The sequence below is a fragment of the Mustela nivalis genome (assembly GCF_964662115.1).
Source record: "Mustela nivalis genome assembly, chromosome: 9".
Classification (NCBI taxonomy): Eukaryota; Metazoa; Chordata; class Mammalia; order Carnivora; family Mustelidae; genus Mustela; species Mustela nivalis.
Genome location: NC_139028.1, coordinates 23,481,560 through 23,503,334, shown reverse-complemented (window position 1 = coordinate 23,503,334; position 21,775 = coordinate 23,481,560). Strand labels below are relative to the sequence as shown.

Below are 21,775 nucleotides of genomic sequence, written 5' to 3'. Positions count from 1 at the left end.
TAGTTTGAGCGTCATTCCTCAGCAAAGCCCCTGACACCCTGGCCTAGGTTAGATCCTCTAAATCCTACCCCTCCTCTGGAGATTTCATCCCAGAGAACCTTTGTTCAATGTCTGCTTTCCCTGCCAGACTGCCAGCAGAGAGATCTCAGGCATCCTGTGTACCACCGTGTCCCGGTGCCAAACATTTGGTGGGTATGCAATAAATATTTAAGAAAGGAACCATGAATGAATATCATGTTGCCTCCAACTTCCAATTTTCAGTGGTTCCCTAGAGCTTGCAGGGTAATTTAGTATCTATGGCCCATCGTGAGCCAGCCCTCATCAACCCCTCTCAGTCCCCAAGCCTTCGCTTCAGCCAGATGGAAGTGCTTGTGATTCTCCAAATGCAGCATGTTGTTTTATAATTCTGTGCCTTCTCACAGATGGTTCCTCCAGCCTGGGGTACTGTTCTCACAAACTTCTAATTTGTTCTGCAAACAGATTAGGGGGTCAGCCCTCCCAGACCCCATTCTAATTAGAATGGTTTTGATCCGTGTTCTTCTGGGCTCCCAGAGCCCTCCTAGAGGGGTTCACTGCCTCTTCACATCTTCACCACCATGTCTTGCCTCTTCTGGAGACTCCTTCTTAGTGTCTTCCCTTGATCCTCCTCCTGTACCTGTCTCTCAGATGCTGGTGATCCCTAAGGTTAAGATCTAGACTTTTCTCTTGGCTCCCCTGTGCAAACTCCATAACTGAGCTCCTCCTCCCCCAAGATTTCAACCATCACCTTATGCTTATGACTCCCCGATCCATGTCTCCATCTTGACCTTCTCTCCTGACCTTCTGACCCATAATTCCAGGTACCCAAAAACATTCCCACTTGGGTGTCCCACAGGCTTCATTGCACCTTATAAGGATATAAAGAACAGGAATCATCACTTCCACCTACTCCCAAATCAGCTCGTCCCCTTGTGTTTGCTTGTCACATCTATAGCATAACTCCTGCCCCATCAGCCCAACCTGAATGCCAAGAGTCAGCTGAGAGTACTCCCTTTCCTTCATCATTCTCCCTGCCCCCCACCCAATCTCCCATTCATTACCCAAGACCTAATAAGTCTACCTTCTAATTATCTCTTGAGTCTCTCAGAGCCCCTCATTCTTACCCGCTAGCTTTGTTTCGGCCCTCAATACCTCTCTCCTGGGTAATTGCAGACATATCCTTGCTGGTTTCCCTACAACCAGTCCTCTGTCTCTCAAACCACCTTTTACGCTGCAGGCACATCTGATGGTGCCAATGGTCTGCTCAAAATCCTTCAGACTCCTCTAAGTCTTCGCAGTCCTTGGCATTGCTCATAGTCGCCTCAGTCTGGCCTTGCTTGCCTGTCCAGCCTCATCTTTCAACATCCCTCACAGGACAGGTGGTTACCTACAGTTCCGGGGACGTGTCATGCATTCATTCTCTCTGCTCCATCCTGCGGTTCCCATACTCTCCCGCATGAGAACTCCACCCCACCCTTATTTGCCTCTTCACTCCTTGTCCTTTTAGACTCAGCTCAGGTATTAATTATCTCCTTGGGGAAGCCTTCTCTAACCACTACCTTGCAAGGCTTTGTTCCCTGCAACCCCTAAGTTCTCCTTGAGAAATTATCATGTGGTTTATCATTTGTTTATTTGTCTGTCTCCTCTGCTAGGTGGCAAGATCCTCCGGGGACAGGGGACAGATTTGTGTACCCTCAGCACTCTACATGAAGATCAATATATGGTATATGGTCAAGGAATGTTTGATGAAGGAATGAACAATGGTGTCATTTGTATGAGACACCCCAGACAAGGCTGAATCTCTCCCATCTTTGAGTGCTGGAAGATTTGAGGACAATGTCATTGTCCTAATTCCCTTAACCTTACAACCCCATCATCCCCAAGGATGAAGAACCTTCCCACCTCTACCCTCTAGGCACCACCTCTCCCTGGATGGAGAAGATATTTCCTACTTCCAGGTCTCCCTAAATTGCAGATTATTCCCAGCCCTAACCTCTCCCCGACTTCCAGAATCATTGATACTACTGTCTACTTGGCATTTCATCCAATTCTTGGATGCTTAGATGAGTGTCCAGCTTAAGCTGACCAGTTCCAAATTCTTAGTCTTTTCCCTTATATTTGTACTTCTGACATTCTTTGTCACCTTAAAAAAAAAAAAAATGGCAACACCTCCCACCGGTTGCTCAAGCCAAAACCCTTTGGGCTCATCTCTTGTGCTCCGTATCTGAGCTGACAGCACATCTTGCTGGCTCCATGGCTGAAGTGTATTCGGAATCCAACCACTTCTCATCTCCATTGTGGCTACCGTCTTAGCCTAAGCTACCTCTGTGCACAGCCTGGTTATTGTGTTTCCTCACCTGTGTCCTGCCTCTAGATTATTCTCCACACGGCAGCCCACCTCAGCCAGCTCAGACTTCTCCACTCCTAGCTCTCCAGTGGCTTACTTCATCCAAACTCAAAGCCAAGGTCCTTTCAGTGACCTCCATGAGCTTTGGGTGGTCTGCTCTGTGTTACTCCTCTGACTTTCCCTCCCGTTCTCTCCTCCTTCCTCAACCTGCCCCAGCCACACTGGCTTCCTTCTCTTCCTCAAACATGTCAGCTCTTTTTACTTGCTCGTCCCTCTGCCTGGAACATCCTTTGTTCTAGAAAGTTCTTTCCTTTTCAACACTTGGGGCTCCACTCAAATGTCACCTGACCAGGGAAGTCCTCTCTGACCTCGGTGTTAAAAAGGCATTTTCAATCTCCTTACCCTTCTTTATTCTCCTTTATATGCTGTAGATTTTATAGGTGGCATCTTTCTGCTTATTTATTTATTTATGGCAAGCCGCTTGGAACTCCTGACTGCCATCTTCCCCAGCATGGTGTCCTCCAGGCACCGTTCCTGTCCCTCCCCCTAGTGCCTGGTGGCAGCTTGGTCCCCGGCACTCACCAGGCGGGAGTTGTAGATGGGTGATTTGATGGGTGTGGTCACAGGGCAGTTGATCCTCTTCTCCTTCTGACGTCGGTTACAGAACCAGACTCTGACCACCTCCTTCTCCATGGACAGCTGCTCTGCAATCATGGAGATCTCCTCTGAGCTGGGTTTGGGGTTCTACAGACACCAAACGGATAGAATGTGGTCAGGAGGAAAAGGGAAGAGGGTCAAGAATCGGGGACGGGGGCCGGATGTTCCAAGGAAACAAGATAGAACAAGAGATGGACTGAATAGCATCAGACCTAGGATGGAATACTGGCTTTATCAGTTACTGTGGATCCTTAGAAAACTGCCTTAACCTCTCTGAGCCTCAGTCTTACACCTATGAAGTGAGAATAATATCTCCTGGAGAGGATCTCTGTGAGGATAAAACAAGAAAGGGTGTGTCAACTGTCCAGCGTGGGGCCTGCCACAGAACAGAGGAGCCATCAATGTTCTCCCCTTCTGTCACTTCTCCCTTCAGGAGTTTTGAAAAGAGGAGTCTGCTGCTGAGTTGTGCAGGGCAGGCAGAATCCCGAAACCCACGTTCCCCTCATGCCCCGATATCCCTTTCTTGTGTTACAACTTCCTGTCCTACCTCAAAATAGGAAAAAATAAAGACAAAGCATGTGGATCCATCCAGACTGTGGGGATTATATATATATATATATATATATATATATATATATATATAAAGTATCTATTATATTATACATTAAATATCATCTATTAATATAATAATGTATATGTCATATATCAATATAATAATGTATCTATTATATATATTAAACACTCTCTTGTTCCATCCTCTCCTTCCACCCAATCTTTGATCTCAGCCCCTTTCTCTCCTTCCTCTAGCTCCCTCCCTTGCTCCAGAAACCTAATCAGCAGGAAAAGCCTGCTCTTGTCATCCTGCCAGCAGGAAGCAGCCCGTCGAATCCTTGAGCCAGATGTCCTGGCGGATCTGCTGGAGTGGGCAGCAGTCTTGAAGGCCCCAGGCACACAACGTTAAATGAGGCCAATGGCACGTCCTCTAGGGCCCTGTGTGGTGTGAACCGAAGCTCTGGAAGCTGGTACCTGAGGGATCCCAACTAGAAGCTGTTTCGATGCACCTGTTTCCCCCTCTTCCCCTTCCCCAGCTTCCACGGGGCACGAGCTGGTGTTATCAGCTGCCACATACTGGCTCAGGAAAATGCTTCTGCTACACGTTCAAACAAACGTACGTATAACATGATCACAAGCATTTATACACACGTGGAGGAGAGAAAGAGAAGGAAAGACATGTAGATGCCATTTAATGGCAGGTTTTTTTCTTCTACTTCCCTGGGTTTTCCTAATTGTTCACAATGAGCATTTACTACATATATAATTTTAAAAATATATAAATCAATGCATAGAAAGTAAAGAATTCCAGGTAACTCTACTTATCATGATGAGCACTTTGTAAGGTATAAAACAGTGGAATGCCTGTCTCATACCTGAAACATAATATAGTACATCAACTATACTTAAAGAAAAAATAAAAAAATTATATACGGTGGCCTGGCTATGCCACAGCTGGATCAAGAGATCCACCCTCTTCTGGGACCCCAGATGTCATCCCTTAAGACTCCCAGTGAGAGGGACATTAGGCCCCCAAAAAATGTCAGGGCAAGAGGGGTCCATGGGGAGAGAAGTTGTTGGCAGTTCCCTTCATGGGCATACATAGGGGGCAGCAGGGGTGTGTGTGCTTGCTTTGCGACCCTTTCCCTGAGTGTGCCCGCTCATCCAACCGTGTACATCAGCCCACCCGCTCCCGCCCGGAGGAGCTGCTCACATCTTGAAATCTTTTCTCCAGAGTCAGGCGGATGTTGGTCTCGATGCTGGTCCGTTTCTTCCTCTTCCTACCGAACACCTCACTGAGGCTAGGGAAAGAGCTGGGGGTGTTCATCGAGGGCTCTGATGGAGAGGTTTCTGTCAGGAGGCGGAAAGTCAAAGGAAGTTCAGAGAAGAGAACGCACTGGCTGGGCCAGGCTCTGTGTTCATGGCCTTGAGGTCCGACCCCGCTTCCTGGTGAGCTGTGCAGTGGCTCTTTCAAGACCCACCCCCTCCCCCTACAGGTGAACTGGGACCGGCCAAGCGTCCTGCTTCTGCTCATAGGTCTGGGCGAAGGTCCTCCGCGACTCCCACGCCAGTGCCTCCCGTGTTTGCAGTCATGGTTCAGGGACACTTGGCCATCGGTGGCTGGCTAGGGGTGAGTGTGTGCAGGCAGAGATCCTACAAGGAACACTCATGAGTCTGTTTTTTTCCCAGGGATGCCTGAATACTGAGTAAAATGGGAAATGGCGTTTGCAGATAAAAGCAGTGGTACTCGGTGGCAGAATATGGCGTGGAAGTCATTTTTTTTTTCAGTGTTTTAAGTGTTGGAGCCAAGGGAGGACCGATGGGCCGGGATACCCCTCACAAAGGACACAGGCATCAGGGAGGGGATCACACTAGAAATGAACAATAAGGAACCTTCCCAGTGATCCTCACCGCCTCTGGTCGTCTCTCTCACTTCAGTGCCCTGAGAAGAGCTGCCTAAGGGCAATCTGTCTGGGGCAGCTTCCTTGCCCCTCCCCCATTTCACATAGAGGGACTTCTGAGGGGGTAACCCCTTTGGCTGCTTATCCCCCCCCAACACTTTCTCTCCACAGTCACCACTCATCCATGTGTATCTACTGACCAGAGTCCGGCCTGGCACAGGGTCTCTCTACCTTCTCTCTCAACCTACACCACTGGTTCTCAACTGGGGCGATTTTGTACCCCCCAAACCCCCAGCAGATATTTGGCAGTATCGGGAGACATTTGTGCACGTTTTAGTGGGAGGCAGGTGCTGCTGGCATCTGGGGGTAAAGACCAAAGATAACTGCTAAATACCATGGAGTCCAGAGGACAGCTTCCTACAACAAAGAATGCCCTGGCCCATGAGATCCATAGTGCCATGCGGAAGCCCTGTTCCACTGCCCCACAACACCAAACTCATCTGTCCATTGTTCCACATACTTTGCCCTTGACCCCAGGAACACCTCTCAGGCCACCCTGTGGACTGAATCCAGCCAACCTCACTCCTGCTGTTAGCTTTCCCTACTTGTCCAGCTCACTGTAACTCCCTGCTTTCTGAAGTTTTACTCAAGACGACCCAGACAAAGGGCTTGTGTTGTGTCTATGGCCTCCCCTTCTCCCACACGAGAGCCTGGAGGACCCACGCTTCTATATTCCTAATCAAGACATGGTCCAGAGAGCAAGGTGGGTAACTGTTCACTTTGGAGAGCTGTCCTAAAGTCTAGACTGGGTGGGTTTCTCATGGAAAAAGGAATGGGGCCAAGTTTTCATGACCTAATGCCATGTCCTCCAAAGGACATGTCAGCTGACATTTCCATCTCTACTTGCCTGTCTCCCATGTCTTATTTCTCAAATGGTTCTCAGGAGGAGAATGGGTCTTACACAGTGACTGCCTCAAGCCCCGACACAGACAGGTCCCTGGCCCCCTCCCAGGGTACCAGCTGTCCTTGTGTCCCTGCCACCTACCTGCATCATGCAACCACTTCTCCAGCAGCGGCTTGAGCTTGCACATGTTCTTAAAGCTCAGATTGAGGGCTTCAAATCGTGAGATAGTGGTCTGACTGAAGTCATTGCCGTACAGCTTTCCCATCGCCAGCCCCACATCTCCCTATACGTGGGGATCGAGAGGGAGGAGCTGGAGACACAGGCTTCTCTTCTTTGTCCCACCATCCTAGCACCAACCACGCACACAGAGAACCTTCAAGCACCCGCCCATCACCTCTTGGCTCCTTTCCAGGTGTTTTCCCTCTCCGAGGGAGAATTTGGTTCATTTCCTGCCCCAGACTCCGAGTGGGTCGTGCCCATGTGCCTAATACCTTGCCTGGCTCTCTCATTCCTCCCCTGTCCCCCATCAGTGTCCTCAGTGTTCTCACCCTTGACAACTGTGCCCTATTCCCTGGGACATAGGGACACGATGAGCTTGCCCCAAATACACCGAACCTCAGGTTGTTCCTGAAACGTACACCCAGGAAGCCCGTCTCCACTCACTCAACCCAGTTCCTTCTGGCTCCCTGCAAACCAGACCTGAGTGAAGCCCAGCTTAATGCGCCTCTGCTTGAAGGTCTTGGCAAACTTCTCCAGCTCTTCCAGATCACTGGGCTCGTCAGCCCCTCCAGAGCTGGGTAGATGCTTGGGCACTGGGAGATGTGGGGACGCTTCCAGATGAGGTTCTAAAGAAGATCCTGGCAACCCTGGGCGCCCAATTGCCTAAGAAGGAACACATACGGAACAGATGCACAAATAGTCAACCAATCAAATGGCGTTTTCTGGTATTGCGTACTAACAGACCCACTTAGAGGATAACAGACCCCTGGGTACACTTGATACCTATTTTGTCAGTGGTGTGGAAGGGGGAACTGAGGATTTCTATGAAGGGACAGCAAATAGCTAGAATAGCTGGGTAGAGACAGTAGGAGTGCAAGACAGGGAGGTGGCCTTTCTGGGTTTTAGGCTATGACTCATTGTTTGACTCTGAGCAGGTAACTTCCTTCTTTCAGTTTTCCACCATAAAAGGAGTTAGCAGGTTTGTTTACAAAGATTCCAAAAACAAATCTCAGAATGGGACAGGGGGAGAAAGGTTGTTTGCCTTGCCTGTTCTTTTCCAAAAAGGGAAGGAACAGGCATTCAATAGGTGTTGACTGAAGATAACAGAGGACATCTGAGACTTGTTATATTAATAGAATTTCCATAGAATTTTAAACTCCTGTGACTGCCATTATACTTTCTAACCCATCCTTTTCCTTCATGAGAGTGTTTTGTTGTAGTTGTTTGTTTTTAAATCGGAGGTATTCCAGTGCCATGTGAATATACCTGGATCTCATTTATGGTTGTCAGGAGAGAGTCTTCCGTTTATTTTCACAGAGAAATAGATCCTAAGACCTAGAGTCCATGTTGTTGCCCTTTTGGGGTCAGGAGTGACATCCACCACTTCACAAGGAGCAGAGCACACACCAAGGAGGCCAGGCATCCTGTCCAGTCCCCGGGCCACTGCCCACGTGGACAACTTGGTCCACGTCAGCCCTCTTGTCTCCCCTTCCCAGCTGACTCTTTTCCTAGACTGGGGTGAACTTTCCTCCTTCACTCCTCCAGGGCATGCAGATTTACTACTCAGATGGGCATCCTTAAGAGGAGACAGGGAAAAGGACCAGAGAGAAGTGAAGGACTCCTTTCCCTGGTGAAGGATCTTTTAGAAGAGGATGATTCCAAAGCCTCATGGATTTGATCCTATTTTGTAGGGAAAAGCCTCAGCCCTCCTGAGACTTCTTTTCCTTGATTCATTTGTTCTTTAATCCGACAAGTACTGAGTTCTTTGCTAGGGCTTCTTCTCCCTCCCTTTCACATCCAATCAGATGCCACGTTGCATTCCTTCAACTGCCCCAAACATCTCCCCGTCCGCCCCCTCCTCCCTACTCTCACTGCTACGACTGTAAGCAAGTCCCTTGTTACTGCTGCCTGGGACAATCTTAATAACCTTCTGAACAGTTTCTTTGCTTCTTAATATTTTAAGATATGAGAGTGGATCTTAGGCCCATGTAAGATCTCTTCTAGACCTAAGTCTATGATGAGATTCCGAGTCCTCCGGGAGTGGAAGAGTTCAGGACTCCGGCGTCCCCATTCCTACCGCCACTAGATGGCACCCTCTCCCCTTCCAGACGCCTTCCCTGGCCTCTCTAGCCCTTTAGAGCCGGGGCCCTGAGTGATCCATGGGGGATCTTTGCATGGAATAGCGACCCTGGGCCTCTGCAGTTTGTTTCCCGCAAATCTGCATGTCTGTCCCTTGAGCTGTGCCAGTTATTAACTGCACGGGGACAGCCAGATGAGGGGAGGAGAGGCCGGTCCCGTCCGGCTCCCGCTGCTCTTAGCAAGTCACACTCCTGGCCCGAGGCTGCCTCGGCCAGAGGAACCAGCTGGCAACCAGGCGCTGGGTGAAACAGGGCAGCTCAGCAAGCTGCCCCTCTCGCAGATGGCAGACCTCCCGACCTGCACACATGCACACTGCAGGAGGCAGTCTAGAGCAGTGGGTCTCGAGAAGGACCCAGAGGTGAGAGACTGTGTCCTTGTGGTCTTGGGACATCAGGCCTGTGGGACTCCGGTCTCCTCCTTGGGGCTTGAGAGCACCCGTGGCAGGGCTGACGGTCCCTGTGGCTGCCCTGGAAAGTTGGCAGACCCCAGGTCCTCATGGACTGAGTGAAGCCAGGGCCCGATCCAGGCCAGAGTGGAGGGCCTGCACTGTGGAGCAGGAGAGTCCAGGAGCGGACATCTCTGGGCTTTACTTCTGGCTCCCCAGGTGATGGGGGTCAGTCACTTCTCATGGCCGTGGCTTGCATTCCTCTCGTGTGAACAGGGATAATCCCTTGCTAGTCCCTGTTCCCAGCGGGGTAAATGCCCCCATCCAGGGGGTGGGGGAAAACCACTGAGCTGCTCTGTCAAGAGCCAAGGCATCCCTGGAGGAAACAGGAAGAATGTGGTTGTTTACCTGGGACGCCAGGCCAGGCCCAGTCTGCGGGAGGAGGAGAGAGCTTTGTTGCTGTGGAAAGGGGAGAAGATTTGGCTGCAGACCTGGGTGAAAGGGGAGGGACAAAGGAACAAACAAATAAAATCCAGGCCATCTGAAAGACGTGCTCCACAGCTCTGGAACCAAGATAACTGTCCCCACCCCCTGTGACCTCATCAGGTCCCTCAACCCACCCCAAGCCCCGTGAACAGGGCCCCTACAGCCACGGCCCTGGCATTGCCACACACAGGTGGAGGTGAATGAGACATGGGGTAAATATGTAAGCAGGATCCCCAAACCAGTCCTTCTGCCTGCCCGCCAGCCTGGATTGGTGCATGGGTTAAGGAGGCTCAGGGCAACCTGCTCTGGGATCTGATAACCAGGACTGAAGAAATCTGACAGGGAAGGAAAGGCAGCTGGAGCGGAGGAGCTGGCGAGTTCCATTGTGCCTGTAGAAGGAGGCTGCGAAGGCCCGAGCAAGTTTACAAGGATGCCAGACCAAGTGGATGTGGCCAGAAGGCTGCACTGGCCAGGCCAAAAGCTCTTGGCAGAATGAGGACATTTTATACTCGGGAGGAAAGGCAGAGAGAGAAGGGAAGACCAGGGGCCAAGCCTCTGGGAGCTCTGTCTGGTGCTATGGCCTCTCCCTGTTCCTTGTGCTGCCTGAGGACCGCTTTCTCCTTCCCTCTCCGAGAAAATGGTCCATGAAGGGCTCTGCCTGGTTGCTGGTCATGATGGTGACCTCCCTCTAGGAAGGACCACAGCTGGGAGCTCTTGCTCTCATGGCGGAAATGGAGCCATCAAGTGACCAAAGCAGACAATGGGGCAGGTCACCCCAATCCCTGAACCCAAACCCGAACCTTTGGTCTCTGTCCTCGCTAAGCTGCTCTGGGCCACTGATGTACAGAGCTGCTGATGCCGACCTTTATGCTCCCCAGTCTGTAAAAGTCAGGGCTGAATATTTCCTTATTAAAATAAACAAAAAGCTCTTATAAGGAGCTCTGAACTGGGAGTCAAATGCTTGAATACCAATAGTAATCTAACATGTATACTGCATTTTGAAATGCATAAAGCCTTTTCATATGCATTATTTCAAATAACCCCCAATAACCTTGTGAGGTAGAATTTTACTCTTATTCTATATTTTACTATTATTCCATTTTGTTTCATTTTACTCTATTTTTATTCAGAGAGGTTAGGTTAACTTTCTCAAGGACACACAGCTAGTAAGTGATTTTTAAAATAAAAAAAAAAAAAATTAACCAATGAGTTTTCTGACTCCAAATTTTGGGGGGTTTTGTTTGTTTATTTGTTTTTCCCCTTGCATCATACACTGCCCTCATTAGTTATATGTCTACGTCTGGGCCATTTTGATATCACTGTCTTCTAAAGATGAATGGAATTAACTGTTACCTTCTCTTTCCTATTCTAGGAGTATGATAGACATTGCTTGGCTAAAATAGATATGTAAAGGTTCAAGTATGTTCTTTTTCATCATTATAAAAATGTTCTGAGATGCAGTGGAGCCTAGGGATAGGGACTGTAATTTAGGCAAGTGCTAGAGATGGAAGACAGAGTTGGATTCTGGATTTCCAAAACCTCTACCTGGGATTCGTACACTGGTGGAAAACTCCTACTTCCTCCACCCCTCGGGCTCTAGTTGGTAGAGATGAGAGAGGGAGAGGCAGCACAAGGCAATGGCCAAGAACACAGGTTTCAGAGAAATTATTATGGAACTTTATTATGCCACTGGAGACATAGTATGGCTATCTACTGCACGAGGTGATTTTGAAAAATTTCAGGAAAATCACTCATCAGAGCTCCTGGCATATTATGCTCAAGAAATACTAGCTGTTATTATGAGTATTCTAATCTGTTTGCTCTTGGTTAAGGAGACCTTCTCTGGTAGTAATTTCCCTGCCAAAGAACACCTGAAAACCTCCTCTATAGCCTCTGGGTGGCGCTGCAGCTCTACCCAGACAGTCACAGCCAGCTTTTCAGAGGTGAAGGATTTCCAAGGAACAGAGACAGGCAGGCTCCGCAGATCTCCAGGAACTCCTCCTTCCCGTACCGCTTCCCCTGCCCGTGCCCCCAGCTCCTGGCTACCTTGTACCCCAGTCCGTCCTGACCAGGAAATTGAGGGAGATGAGAGGGAGAAGCAGAGAAGGTTCCTCTGCCTGGAGGGGCAATGGTGGGCATCCCTTCCCCGGGAGCTGAAGTAGACAAGCTGATCTTAAGGTCAGAGGGGTGAGCCACTCACCCCATGCCCCACACTTGGGCTCCCTCATCCAGCAAGCAGGGATGGCATGTTGCTGGACTTGGCCGGTGTGGGAGGCGCCAGCCAGGGTTCTTACCTTGCTGCCCCGATTGGGTCTGAGATAGCAGGAACTGGGATACAGACTGTAGGTGGCCAGGAACGAGCACGAGCTGCTGGAGCGGATGGAGGGAGGTCATGTCCTGCATGCGGGGGGGAGGGACACACAAATATCACAGAATTTACACGCCAGGGATGCTGGCTCCCTCTGCCTGTTGCCCATCTGTCCCATGGGGTCTCCAGACTCAGAGACTTTGTTGGCTGTGACCTTGCCTTATGCCTCTGCGTAGCTCAAGTGCCTGGCACCTAGTAGCTATTCCATTAATGCTGGCATTGTTACAGCTCCCGTGCCTGGCCAAGCAGTGCCTTGCAGCCCATCATAGTTAAACCTTGCTTTGTTATTTAACATCTGTGTTTGTCAGTCTCACAACCCCACTAGACTATAAATGTCAGAGGCACGGGCTGAGGATTACCGATCTCTCAGAGCTTCGCCCTAGAAATGGCAGGTAATCCCAATCATCCAATTTTGTATGTTTTAATCTCATGTCACTTGAAAGTCATATCTAGGCCATTTCCTGGGTCTGAACCTCTCCTGGAGGAAGGAGCAAGTTATCAGGTCTTAATGCAACAAATTTGACTAGACAGAAAGTCCATGAGCCCCGAGTTCCTCCCACCAGCTCCCACCATGGAGATACCAATCCCAATGCTTAGGGCATCCAGACCTCCAGGGCTCGATGCACAAAGATGAAGAAGAGAGGAACGGATGCTCATTTTAATCTTAAATCTTTCTAGAAAAGGGGTGGTATTTCTTCCCCAGATTATCCAGAGCAAGAGGGGGGCTGGCCACAGGGACATCCGCCCTCTCAGACATTTGTCGTTACTGTTTTAGGGTGCCTCCTTCTTCCCCCAACAGCACTCTGTTCTGGTTTGGCTTTGTTGCAAAAGCTTGAGGGAGGAGAGTGGGCTCACTGGAGACAGAACCACTCTATGTCTGTAGCAGTGGCTGTCAGCACAGGGCTCCCCCAAAGTGGCCAGCAGACACCAGCCCCAACGCTGCTAGGTCCATTGTTTTGGCAGGATCAGCTCTCCTTTGTCCCAGGGAGGTAGAGGTAGCCAGGCTTCCCTTTTAAGAGTGCTCTCCTGTCTTCTCATCCCCACCCCAGGCCTTCATCCCTTCTTCACATTCCCTGGAGGTCGGTTTTGCAGACCAATCTAGATTCACTGAGAGCCAGGTCTAGAGGTGAGACATGTTGCAAAAGACTTCAGTTAAACTCACTGGCCCGCTGAGACTATCTGGGCTCCCTGACATGGGCTGGCATTTACCCCGGACATTTGGTTTCCAGGCATCATCGTGGCTCCTTGACTCAGGTGGCATGGCCGATGCGAGAGGGTCTGCTGCAGGGAGTCGCCGAGGTCCTCAGTTTTAATCTGTAAGTGGAGACAGTAGGGGAGTGTCAGTTCTGGGCCTCTGCCCCCGCCACCCCTGGCAGGCAGAAAGGGAGGCTTGGAGAAGGTCAAGGTGATGAGTGACAAGGCCAAAGCTAGCTGGGTGCCTACGGGGTTGCAGCTTGATAGTCCTGCCTGCCTGTGCCCTTCAACGGCTAAGAGAGAGGCGAGTGGCCCTCTGGAGGAACAGTCTGTAAGCAGGTGGGGAGGGGTTCACAGATCGATCTGCCCCCAGTACCGTTCGGCGGGCTGTGCCGGTGCAGAGGGCAGCTTACCCTCTCCCTCCATGAGATGAGAAAAAATAAGTATGTTGCAATGACTATAAACATTTCTGTTGAGTTCTGAGTTGATGCTCTTTTTTTTTCCCCCTTGGGGGAGATGTTAGAATTTCCTTTGTGAAATGATGCTGAATCTAAACGGGGTTTGATTTTTTGTTTATTTTTTATTATTTTTTCTTTCGTCATCTCTAGACGCAATGTGGGGCTCGAACTCACAACCCTGAGATCAGGAGTCATATCGCCTCTGACTGAGCCAGTCGGGCACCCCTAAACAGTATTTTAAAAATTCCCCACCTCACGGAGTGCACAGGGGCTCAGTCAGTTGAGTGTCTGACTCTTGGTTTCCATTCACGTCATGATCTCATGGGTGGTGGGATCAAGTGTCCGTGTCAGGCTCCACATTCAGTGTGGAAACTGCTCGAGATTGTCTCTCTCCTCCTCCCCCTGCTTGCACTCTCTCTCTCTCTCAAATAAATAAATCTTTAAAAACAAGAATAAAATAAATAAAAATGTCCCACTTTATTAAAAAAAAAAAAAAGGCAACCCTTTATCAATCTTCCCCATACTGTGTTTTATTTTTCTGGTCCACAAAATCCCAAAGTCTGGGAGCCAGTTTCCCCTCTATCCCCTTTCCCTTGTTTTCCACAGTTAGCCATCTTCTGTGTGCTAAGCTGCTTCTGCCGCCCGCCCTCCTCACCCATGTGGCTTTGGTGACAGTCTTTGCCTGTCTCCCTACAGGTGGGGACATGTTTCCCTCACAGTCACTCACTACTGCAGTTGCAGCCCGAAGGGCCTGCGATGGCTTCTAAACCCTCTCTAGCCTCCCTCCACCAAGCACCCCTCTGTGGGTTTCCCAGGTGTCCAAGGGCAGGGCAGGACACACCATTTGTGCCCACCCCTCCTCCCACCCAGAGAACAACTACCCTCTGGCAGCTTTTCGGGAAGTCCACTGGGGAGGGGGGAGCCAAGTGACTGAATTCATATAATATGACAAAGACCATAGGCTCTAGATCATATCTTTTAAAATACACTGGGGAGACCCTCTGATGGAAATTCTTGGCCACAGATGTCCTGCTTAAACTACTTTCTTGGTCTACACTGGGAATGTCACTGACATCCTAGAATCTCTCCCGTCTTAGTTTAACCCAAGTTAAAGGTTCAGGTGAAGCTACATTTGTGCTTCATCACTGCAGAGAAATGGACTTTGGATCACAAAAGGAAGATTTCCCTTTGGCTAGAGAGCTAGGAAGACCCTACTGAGTGACATCAGAGACCAAGAAAACAGCTAGTGTCCTAAATGCGGTGCGTTGCACACAGTGGGAACTTATGCGAGTTAATCGAATAAAAGACACAAAGAGAACCCATCTCTCTACAGTCTCCAGCAGGATACAGTCAGGAGAACATGGAGCAGGGAGCTAGACCCTGCTTCCAAGTCCTAACCTGGAGTTTAGCTCACTAGGTAACCTCCAACCATCTTTTAGCCTGTAGGAGACTCATTTTCTCCCATCTGCTATGACTCTAGATGATCTTTCTCTCTTCCAGTCCTAAGACGGAATTACAAGTTCTAGTTCCCCGGGGCATTGGGCAGACTTGTCTCGCCCAGGTTGCTGTGACGTTCTTAGGTAAAGCACACCTACACAGCACCAACAAGCCAGGGTTACACCAAATTTGGTAAGAGGGGGCTTCTTTCAGGGACCATCTGTCCAAATCCCTCTTCTCTCACCTAAAGAGACCTGTTCTGGAGCCTTGGAAGCAGAGAGGAGGAAGGGAAAGCAACTGGAAGTAGCACAGTGAGGGGCAGAGAGTTGAGACTTTCTGAAAAACTCTGAAGGCATGGCCACGCAGGAGGGATTTCCAAGCTCCCATCCCTACCCCCAGTGCCCCTCAGCTCTTCCCACCCACGCTTGGCATCTCCATCTAAGAAGCTCTGGTGTCCTAGTTCTTCCCCTAGAAATTAGAGTTTTCACATCCTAGATTCCAGGGAAACATTTGTTAGCAGGTTTAAAAAAGCTAGGAATAGATGATAAGACCACTTATTTAAAACCACCACCAACCACCACCGCCACCCTTAAGATTGGCTCGAAGAGATTTTACTGAAGCAAAGCCTTTGGGGGCCGGCCTTCCCTCCCTGCATCTCCCTTCTAGAGCCCTCTCCCATCCCCCAGCACATCCCTCATCTCAGCAGGGAGGGGGGTGGAGGAGGGGTGACGATAGGTGAGGTGGGATGGAGGAAGGGGGACGGAGGGAGAACACTGAGCATTGCAGCCAAAGCCACGCCCGTGGAACCACCTGGGGCGGCTTGGCATGGTGCCAGCTCCGAGGCAAGTGGCAGGGTTCCTTTATAGACTCGTTATGCGCAATGGAGATAAGAAGGTGCAGCTATGACAGAGCTTGAAAACATGTGCTTTGCCTCCAACCTGTGTGCTATCTGTTAGAATCAGTGCCAGGTCTTCCTGCAACACTTAATTTCAGAAACCAGCGCCATCATAAAAGAAAACGCACCCTTTCATCTGCTTCCTGGATCAATTGCCCTCCAAACTCTTTTAGGGGCATGGCCGACCTCCCAGTTCTGAAAATGAAGCGGCTGATAGCAGAAATTCCCTTCGGGCGTTCATCCGGGGCGTTCTGACAATCCCCCCCACCCCAACGTCCCAACTCGTGTGTCATTCTCCTGACTTTCTGTTTCACCAACATTTTTCTTCTTTCATTTTTCATATTTCATTAGCCTTTGGGTGTGAGCTGCTGACAGTAACCCCCAAAGAGAAGAGTCCTACGCAAACCAAATCCAGAGACACTAAAGGAGATTTCCTTTTTCGAGGATAAGTTCTAAAACCTCTGTTCTGGTAGGTGGCTGTCGGAAGGGGAGGAAGCAGGGAAAGGCACATTCAGGGCTCTTCTAGCCTTCCGCATACTCTGACAATTCTTTAAGAGTCCACAGGCTGAGAAACTCCGAAATTAAGGAACAAAAGCCCTTCCCAAATCAAAAAATCCCTTTCACTGCTGTCGAATGGAAAAGATTGGAGCCTTTCCAGGCAACTGGGTGTTGGTTGTGGATCTGGATGGGGAGATAGAGAGGCTTCTGTTGGAATCCCATTGACTTCTAATGTGAGAACCTGAGGCAAATTGGGTGAAAATCCAATTTCCCCCTTACTTGTGAAAACCCAACCAAACCCACAGCCTGCCTGGAATCGGGAAGACTGTCTCCAGAGTCCCTTTTGTGGTTCTTCTCATGTCAATGAAATCTTTCTCCAGGTCCTGCTCGGGACGGGCTACTCCCATGGTGGGACAAGGGCCGCCACAGAGGACCTCAACCTGTCCCGGCCACTGACCATCCTGTCCGCGTATTAGATGAGGTTTGTTAGTTCGGGATTTTCTTCTGCCCACTGTGCGGTGCACAAGTGTTACCCTGAGTCTTGGGCTTTTGACCAGGGAGGTAAAAAGTCGTCACGTGTGATTAGCTTTTCTAAGCCCAGTGAACTCCCTGACATCACCTGCTTGAGAAAGCAGTAGCCTCCTTCTGGGAGGAGAGAGCCCCCTCTAAGGAGCTAGAAGCCTTCAGACATTCCTACTTGGTTTCTCTTCCCAGCTGGGCGGGGGTGTAGGGATGAGTATTTACCTTCCCATCTCATGGAGGCCCAGAGAGCTTCAGAGATGGGTATTAAGTTACATAACAAGACACTGGCATAAGTCCCTTAAGGGAATGATCCTCTGACTTTCTCCTGGTGCTCTTTCTACAAAACAGTGCGGCAGACATCCCAGGAAGAGGAGACAGCATAGACTGTGGGTGATGGCAAGGGTGGTGTTCTGGCCCAGACAACCCCGCGGACCTCCTTATGAACCATCTGTTTTGGGGTCATGTGATGGGGCAAGGGGGTGCTGGGGTACCCCTCCCTAGCCCCTCCCATACAGTTTCACATGGTTCTCTCTGGGGGAAACAGCCCAACGCTAATGAACAGATCACTGGCGATGCAGACGATCAAAGCTGTTGTCTTGGTTGCATAACTCGTTTGTGGAAAGTGTTTCATAAACATTTCACAAGAAGGAGAATTTCAAAGCGTGAACATCTCCCAACCTGCCTTCAATTACAGGCAAGACTTTTTTTTTTTCTTTCTCCCCCCCTTCTACACTTCTCCCGAGCAGTAAGGAAGAGTTTCTGTTTTGTAACTGATGTATAAAGGGTTGGCAGCGAACACGTTGCTCATGAAAATATCCTAAGAATATATTTCAAGTGGTGGAAGGAGGCAGGCAGGTAACTTGTCTCTGTGAACAAGGCTGAGATTCCCCCAGGAGATGTTGGCTGTATCTTCGCTTGGGAGACTCTCCTCTTTCCATAGTTCTTGGTTGTTCCCTGGGAGTCCAAGACTTCTGCCTCTTCAGAGGCCTCTGGGAAGTGCCTGGGGAGATGGCCTCAGCCATTCCCTGGTCTCTAGTCAGACCTACGACAGACCCGCCTAGATGCCCCTTTGCCCATGGACACTGGGATCGTCTTCCTGACCGCATCAAACCTCTAGACAAAGGCGGAGAAGAGATGGGGACCCTTGAATAAGCTAATAGCTTCTTAGGAAGCCCGGGCCATTTGGAGTTGCCACCTCCTGGAAAGAAACTTTTCAAAGACACATCCTTGTTTTCCTGGCTTGCGCCTACTCTAGAAATGCAACCAGCTTATCAGTCATGTTAGTTAATGTTTTGGCTTCAGTTCTTAGGACCTAGCATGGCTAGTGTTGACACATGTGTGAAAAACCCCATCATTTTAAACCCATAAAAGTTTTCTTCTCCCTCTGGCACATAAGTCCATGCATTCAAGTTTAATAACTCTGGGAAGGGGCTGTGCCCTCACCGAGGACGCATCCTCGCTAATGTTCTTTGGTGCCTAGGACTTGAGCAACTTTGTACCTCATTCCTTCGGTGCCCTCCTGAGATGCCTGTGGCCTTCCCTTCCCGTGGGTTGACAGGAACTCTCTTTTTTGACCCTGATCCCCTTTGAATCAGACTGTTCTTGTTCTCCCAGGACACCTGGTGGAGAAGAGCCCAGAGCTACTACGGTCTAGGGAGGAGTTCCACAGAACGGTTGACTTGCCCACACAGAGAGCAGCGCTGCCCTCAAATAAATGAAAGTGCGGGAGGCAAGAGGTACAGTGGGGGGTGGGGGAAATGCTGGGCATGTTTCTGAATCAAACCCTGAAAATGGTTCCTGAGCCCAGTGGCCATTCTTGGGAGGTGTCTGGTGAGTGAATGTAATTTGCCATGACACTCAGATCTTTGGTGAATACCTGGGCTGCCCATCATGGACAGATTTTGCTGTCCTTCCCAGGAGAGGGGATGATTTAAAAAAAAAAAAAAAAAGACATCCAGAGAACAAGCACAAGGCCCAGGGTCAACCATGTGTCCTGCCTTGGGGTTCCATCCCTGATTCTAACTTGTTGCATGATCTAATATTCAGTGATTCTGTTCCATTCTCTAGGCCTAGACTGTTTCTCCACAAAAGGAGGGAAAAAGGCTAGATGGAATCTACTTAAGAAATTCACAATATATAATATTAATAATCAATTATTCAAATTAATTCAATTTAATTACTCAAATTAATATTCAAATATTCAATCAATATATAATAGAGAGTGGGAGCACACTTGGGAGCATAAAGTATGCTTGTCACCATACCCATTATATAGATGGAAAGATTGAGGCTTGGAGCCACTAAGAAATTTGCTTAAAGTCACACTAGGATACCATAGTGTGGATAATAAAGCTGAGATTTCAACCCAAGTTGACTCCACGGTTCTCCATAAACCTGACACTCAACTGTGTGTGATGGGTTCCTAGAATCATGGACCCTCCAAAGCAGCATCATGCAGACCATGCCAGGGGTAAGGCAGACACTCAGCAAGTGTTGATTCCCTTCCCCATTAGAACTGGAGAGAGGGGTGCCTCTGTGGCTCCGTCAGTTAAACATCTGCTTCCGGCTCAGGTCATGATCCTGGAGTCCTGGGATCGAGTCCCACATCAGGCTCCCTACTCAGTAGGGGTCTGCTTCTCCCTCTGCCCCACACCCTGCTCCTCTCCCACCCCTTCGTGTGCTCGCTCTCTCTTTCTCACTCTCTCTAATAAATAAAATCTTTAAATTAAAAAAAAAAAAAAAAAGAACTGGAAGGAAATATACCTATCACCTGGTCCAGACAGTTCATTTTATAGCTATGATTCCTGAAACCCAGAGTGGGGAAATATAAGGTGCTCGAGACAACACAGCTAGAGTTGTGGGCAAGCCAGTTCCCATCAGGACGGGTCTCCTAACTGCCCACTCAGTAATCAGTCCATTCCATGGCACGGTGGCGCGGTACTCGCCTGCCCCGGCTCCTGTCATGTTACTTAGCAGTAACCTTAATCCCACTATTCTAATGACATTTCATCAAAAGAAAACAGTGCCCCCACCCCCAGGTTCTCAGGGTGAGGTTTACATCCAGATAAAGCACACGTCTACTAAGTACGAACATACTTGGCTTGGGAACCGGCATTCTGTATTTCCTTGACATGTAGGAATTCACTCCAGGGACTAGATATTTGCTCTTTTCCTCCCCGCGCCCTCATGATGAGGAAGATACGTGGGGAGGGGAAGAGAAGGTCCAGGCCGGCCATGAAATCCCTATCCCAGTGAATATTTTACTCTGAGTTCCAAAGGAAAGTAACGTAAGGAAGGGCAGATGTCCTGCTGTCCTGGACACACACACGCGTGCGTGCACACGCACACACAAGCACACACACACACACACACACATAGCACCAGCTTGTGGTTGCAAAGCACTCTACAGATTAGTTCCAAGAACTTCAGCTCCAGAAAGAGAGAACATAATATTTTTTTAGCACTTTAGAGATTAAAAAGCACTTTTAAATATATGGCTTATTCTTCATGATATTTCAATGGTGGAAAAAAACCTTATCAAACGTTTTTCCAGATGCAGACACAGTTAGGAGAACACATAATGTACCCACTGTCAGACTGGCAGGAAGAGCAGAGCCGGACTCTCTACTTGGGTCGTTTACTTCCAGACCCTCCCTCGTCTGTCTGTACTGTTCTGTGAGGCAACCCTTTTGGGTTTCCCCCAACACCAGACTTACCTACCCAGAATGTGCCTGTGGATCCCTGCCTCCTTTGTGTGTCACGTTGTTTTCACACGTGGGGCATGGTTGGTGTAAACATTTCCATGAGGGGAGCCTGGGACTTCTCCATGTATGTGGGGTCTCCACAGTTATTGAAAGTAACACTTGCCACAAGTCTGAATGGGGTTCTCTTTGGCATTTCCTGGGAGCTGCCTGGCATAGGGAAGCCTGCCTCTGAGAGTCGGAGCCTTGGATATCTATGAAAGTAAGCGCTTTTCCCCGATAATTTTCATCTTTGAGAACTGTCTTCTAGCAAGGCTGAGATCCTTGTCTTTTATATTCCTGTGGGACCCCCAAATAAAGTGAGGCACCCCCTGTGGCCCTCCAACACTGGGTCTGCTCCAATAGCAGTGGAGTAAGATGGTCTCCTATGTGGCATGCTTGAAACACAGGTTTCCTCTCCCATAAAGTCCCTCTTCCCAGTTCAGGGGACAAGCATTTAGTATGCGCCTACTGTATACTTCAGGGAACTAGCAGCACAAAGATGAACAGGGGCCTCCCAGGTGAATTAGGAGACAGCTCACAGTAAGGAAGCAGCTACTATGCAATGCTCGTGCAATCAGAAGTGTGCACAGTGGTTGTGTGGAGAGGCTGTCACTCACTGTGGCAGGGCAGAGCATGGCTAGAGAGAAAGGCCAGTGAGGTAAGGAAGGCCCCACAGAAGGAAAGTCCTTCTGGGCAGCTCTGAATGGTGAAGGGGGCTCACCAGGAGAAGGCAAAGAAGGGAAGACCAGTGGGAAAAGCTTGCCCAAAGTTGCAGAGGGCGAGAGCGAAAGGCAGTTCAGCAGCTGCTGTGTGGGTTTGGGGAGAGGGAGGTGGGGGCAGGCAGCCAGGGCTCCTAGAAGGCCTGTGCGCCCTACATAGGAATTCAGACTGGACTCTGGGGGCAAAGTGTAACTGGAATCGAGGGGAATAGCACAGAGAGACTGTCTTTGGCTCCGTCATGCCAGCAGTGGTATGGAGTGTGTGTTGGAAGAGGTTATAACGCAAGCAGGGCAACTGGTAAAAAGGTGTAGAGTGCAACCATCCCAGTGAGA

The 21,775-nt window shown here is 49.5% G+C and overlaps 1 protein-coding gene and 1 long non-coding RNA gene across 6 annotated transcripts in view; one reads left to right on the top strand and one right to left on the bottom strand.

Annotated features, from left to right (window-relative positions):
- POU2F3 (POU class 2 homeobox 3) overlaps positions 1-21,775 on the bottom strand; it is a 76,685-nt gene that overhangs the window by 5,810 nt on the left and 49,100 nt on the right. For 3 of the 4 annotated variants that reach the window (XM_082682530.1, XM_082682531.1, XM_082682532.1), the window contains exons 4-10: positions 13,186-13,290; positions 11,903-12,005; positions 9,531-9,613; positions 7,079-7,261; positions 6,521-6,662; positions 4,788-4,924; positions 2,948-3,109 (exon numbers count right to left, since the gene is read on the bottom strand). In XM_082682530.1, coding sequence (XP_082538656.1) covers positions 2,948-3,109; positions 4,788-4,924; positions 6,521-6,662; positions 7,079-7,261; positions 9,531-9,613; positions 11,903-12,005; positions 13,186-13,290 — 915 coding nt within the window. Of the gene's footprint in view, positions 1-2,947; positions 3,110-4,787; positions 4,925-6,520; positions 6,663-7,078; positions 7,262-9,530; positions 10,519-11,902; positions 12,006-13,185; positions 13,291-21,775 lie in introns of those variants that run through there. The other variant, XM_082682529.1, reaches the window with a different exon arrangement.
- LOC309840451 lies at positions 6,093-18,729 on the top strand. 2 transcript variants are annotated; one of them, XR_014298604.1, is made up of 3 exons: positions 6,093-6,238; positions 16,312-16,429; positions 16,839-18,729. It is a non-coding gene; the product is annotated as an uncharacterized lncRNA (long non-coding RNA). The 2 variants fall into 2 exon arrangements; XR_014298605.1 differs by lacking the exon at positions 6,093-6,238 and adding an exon at positions 13,226-13,292.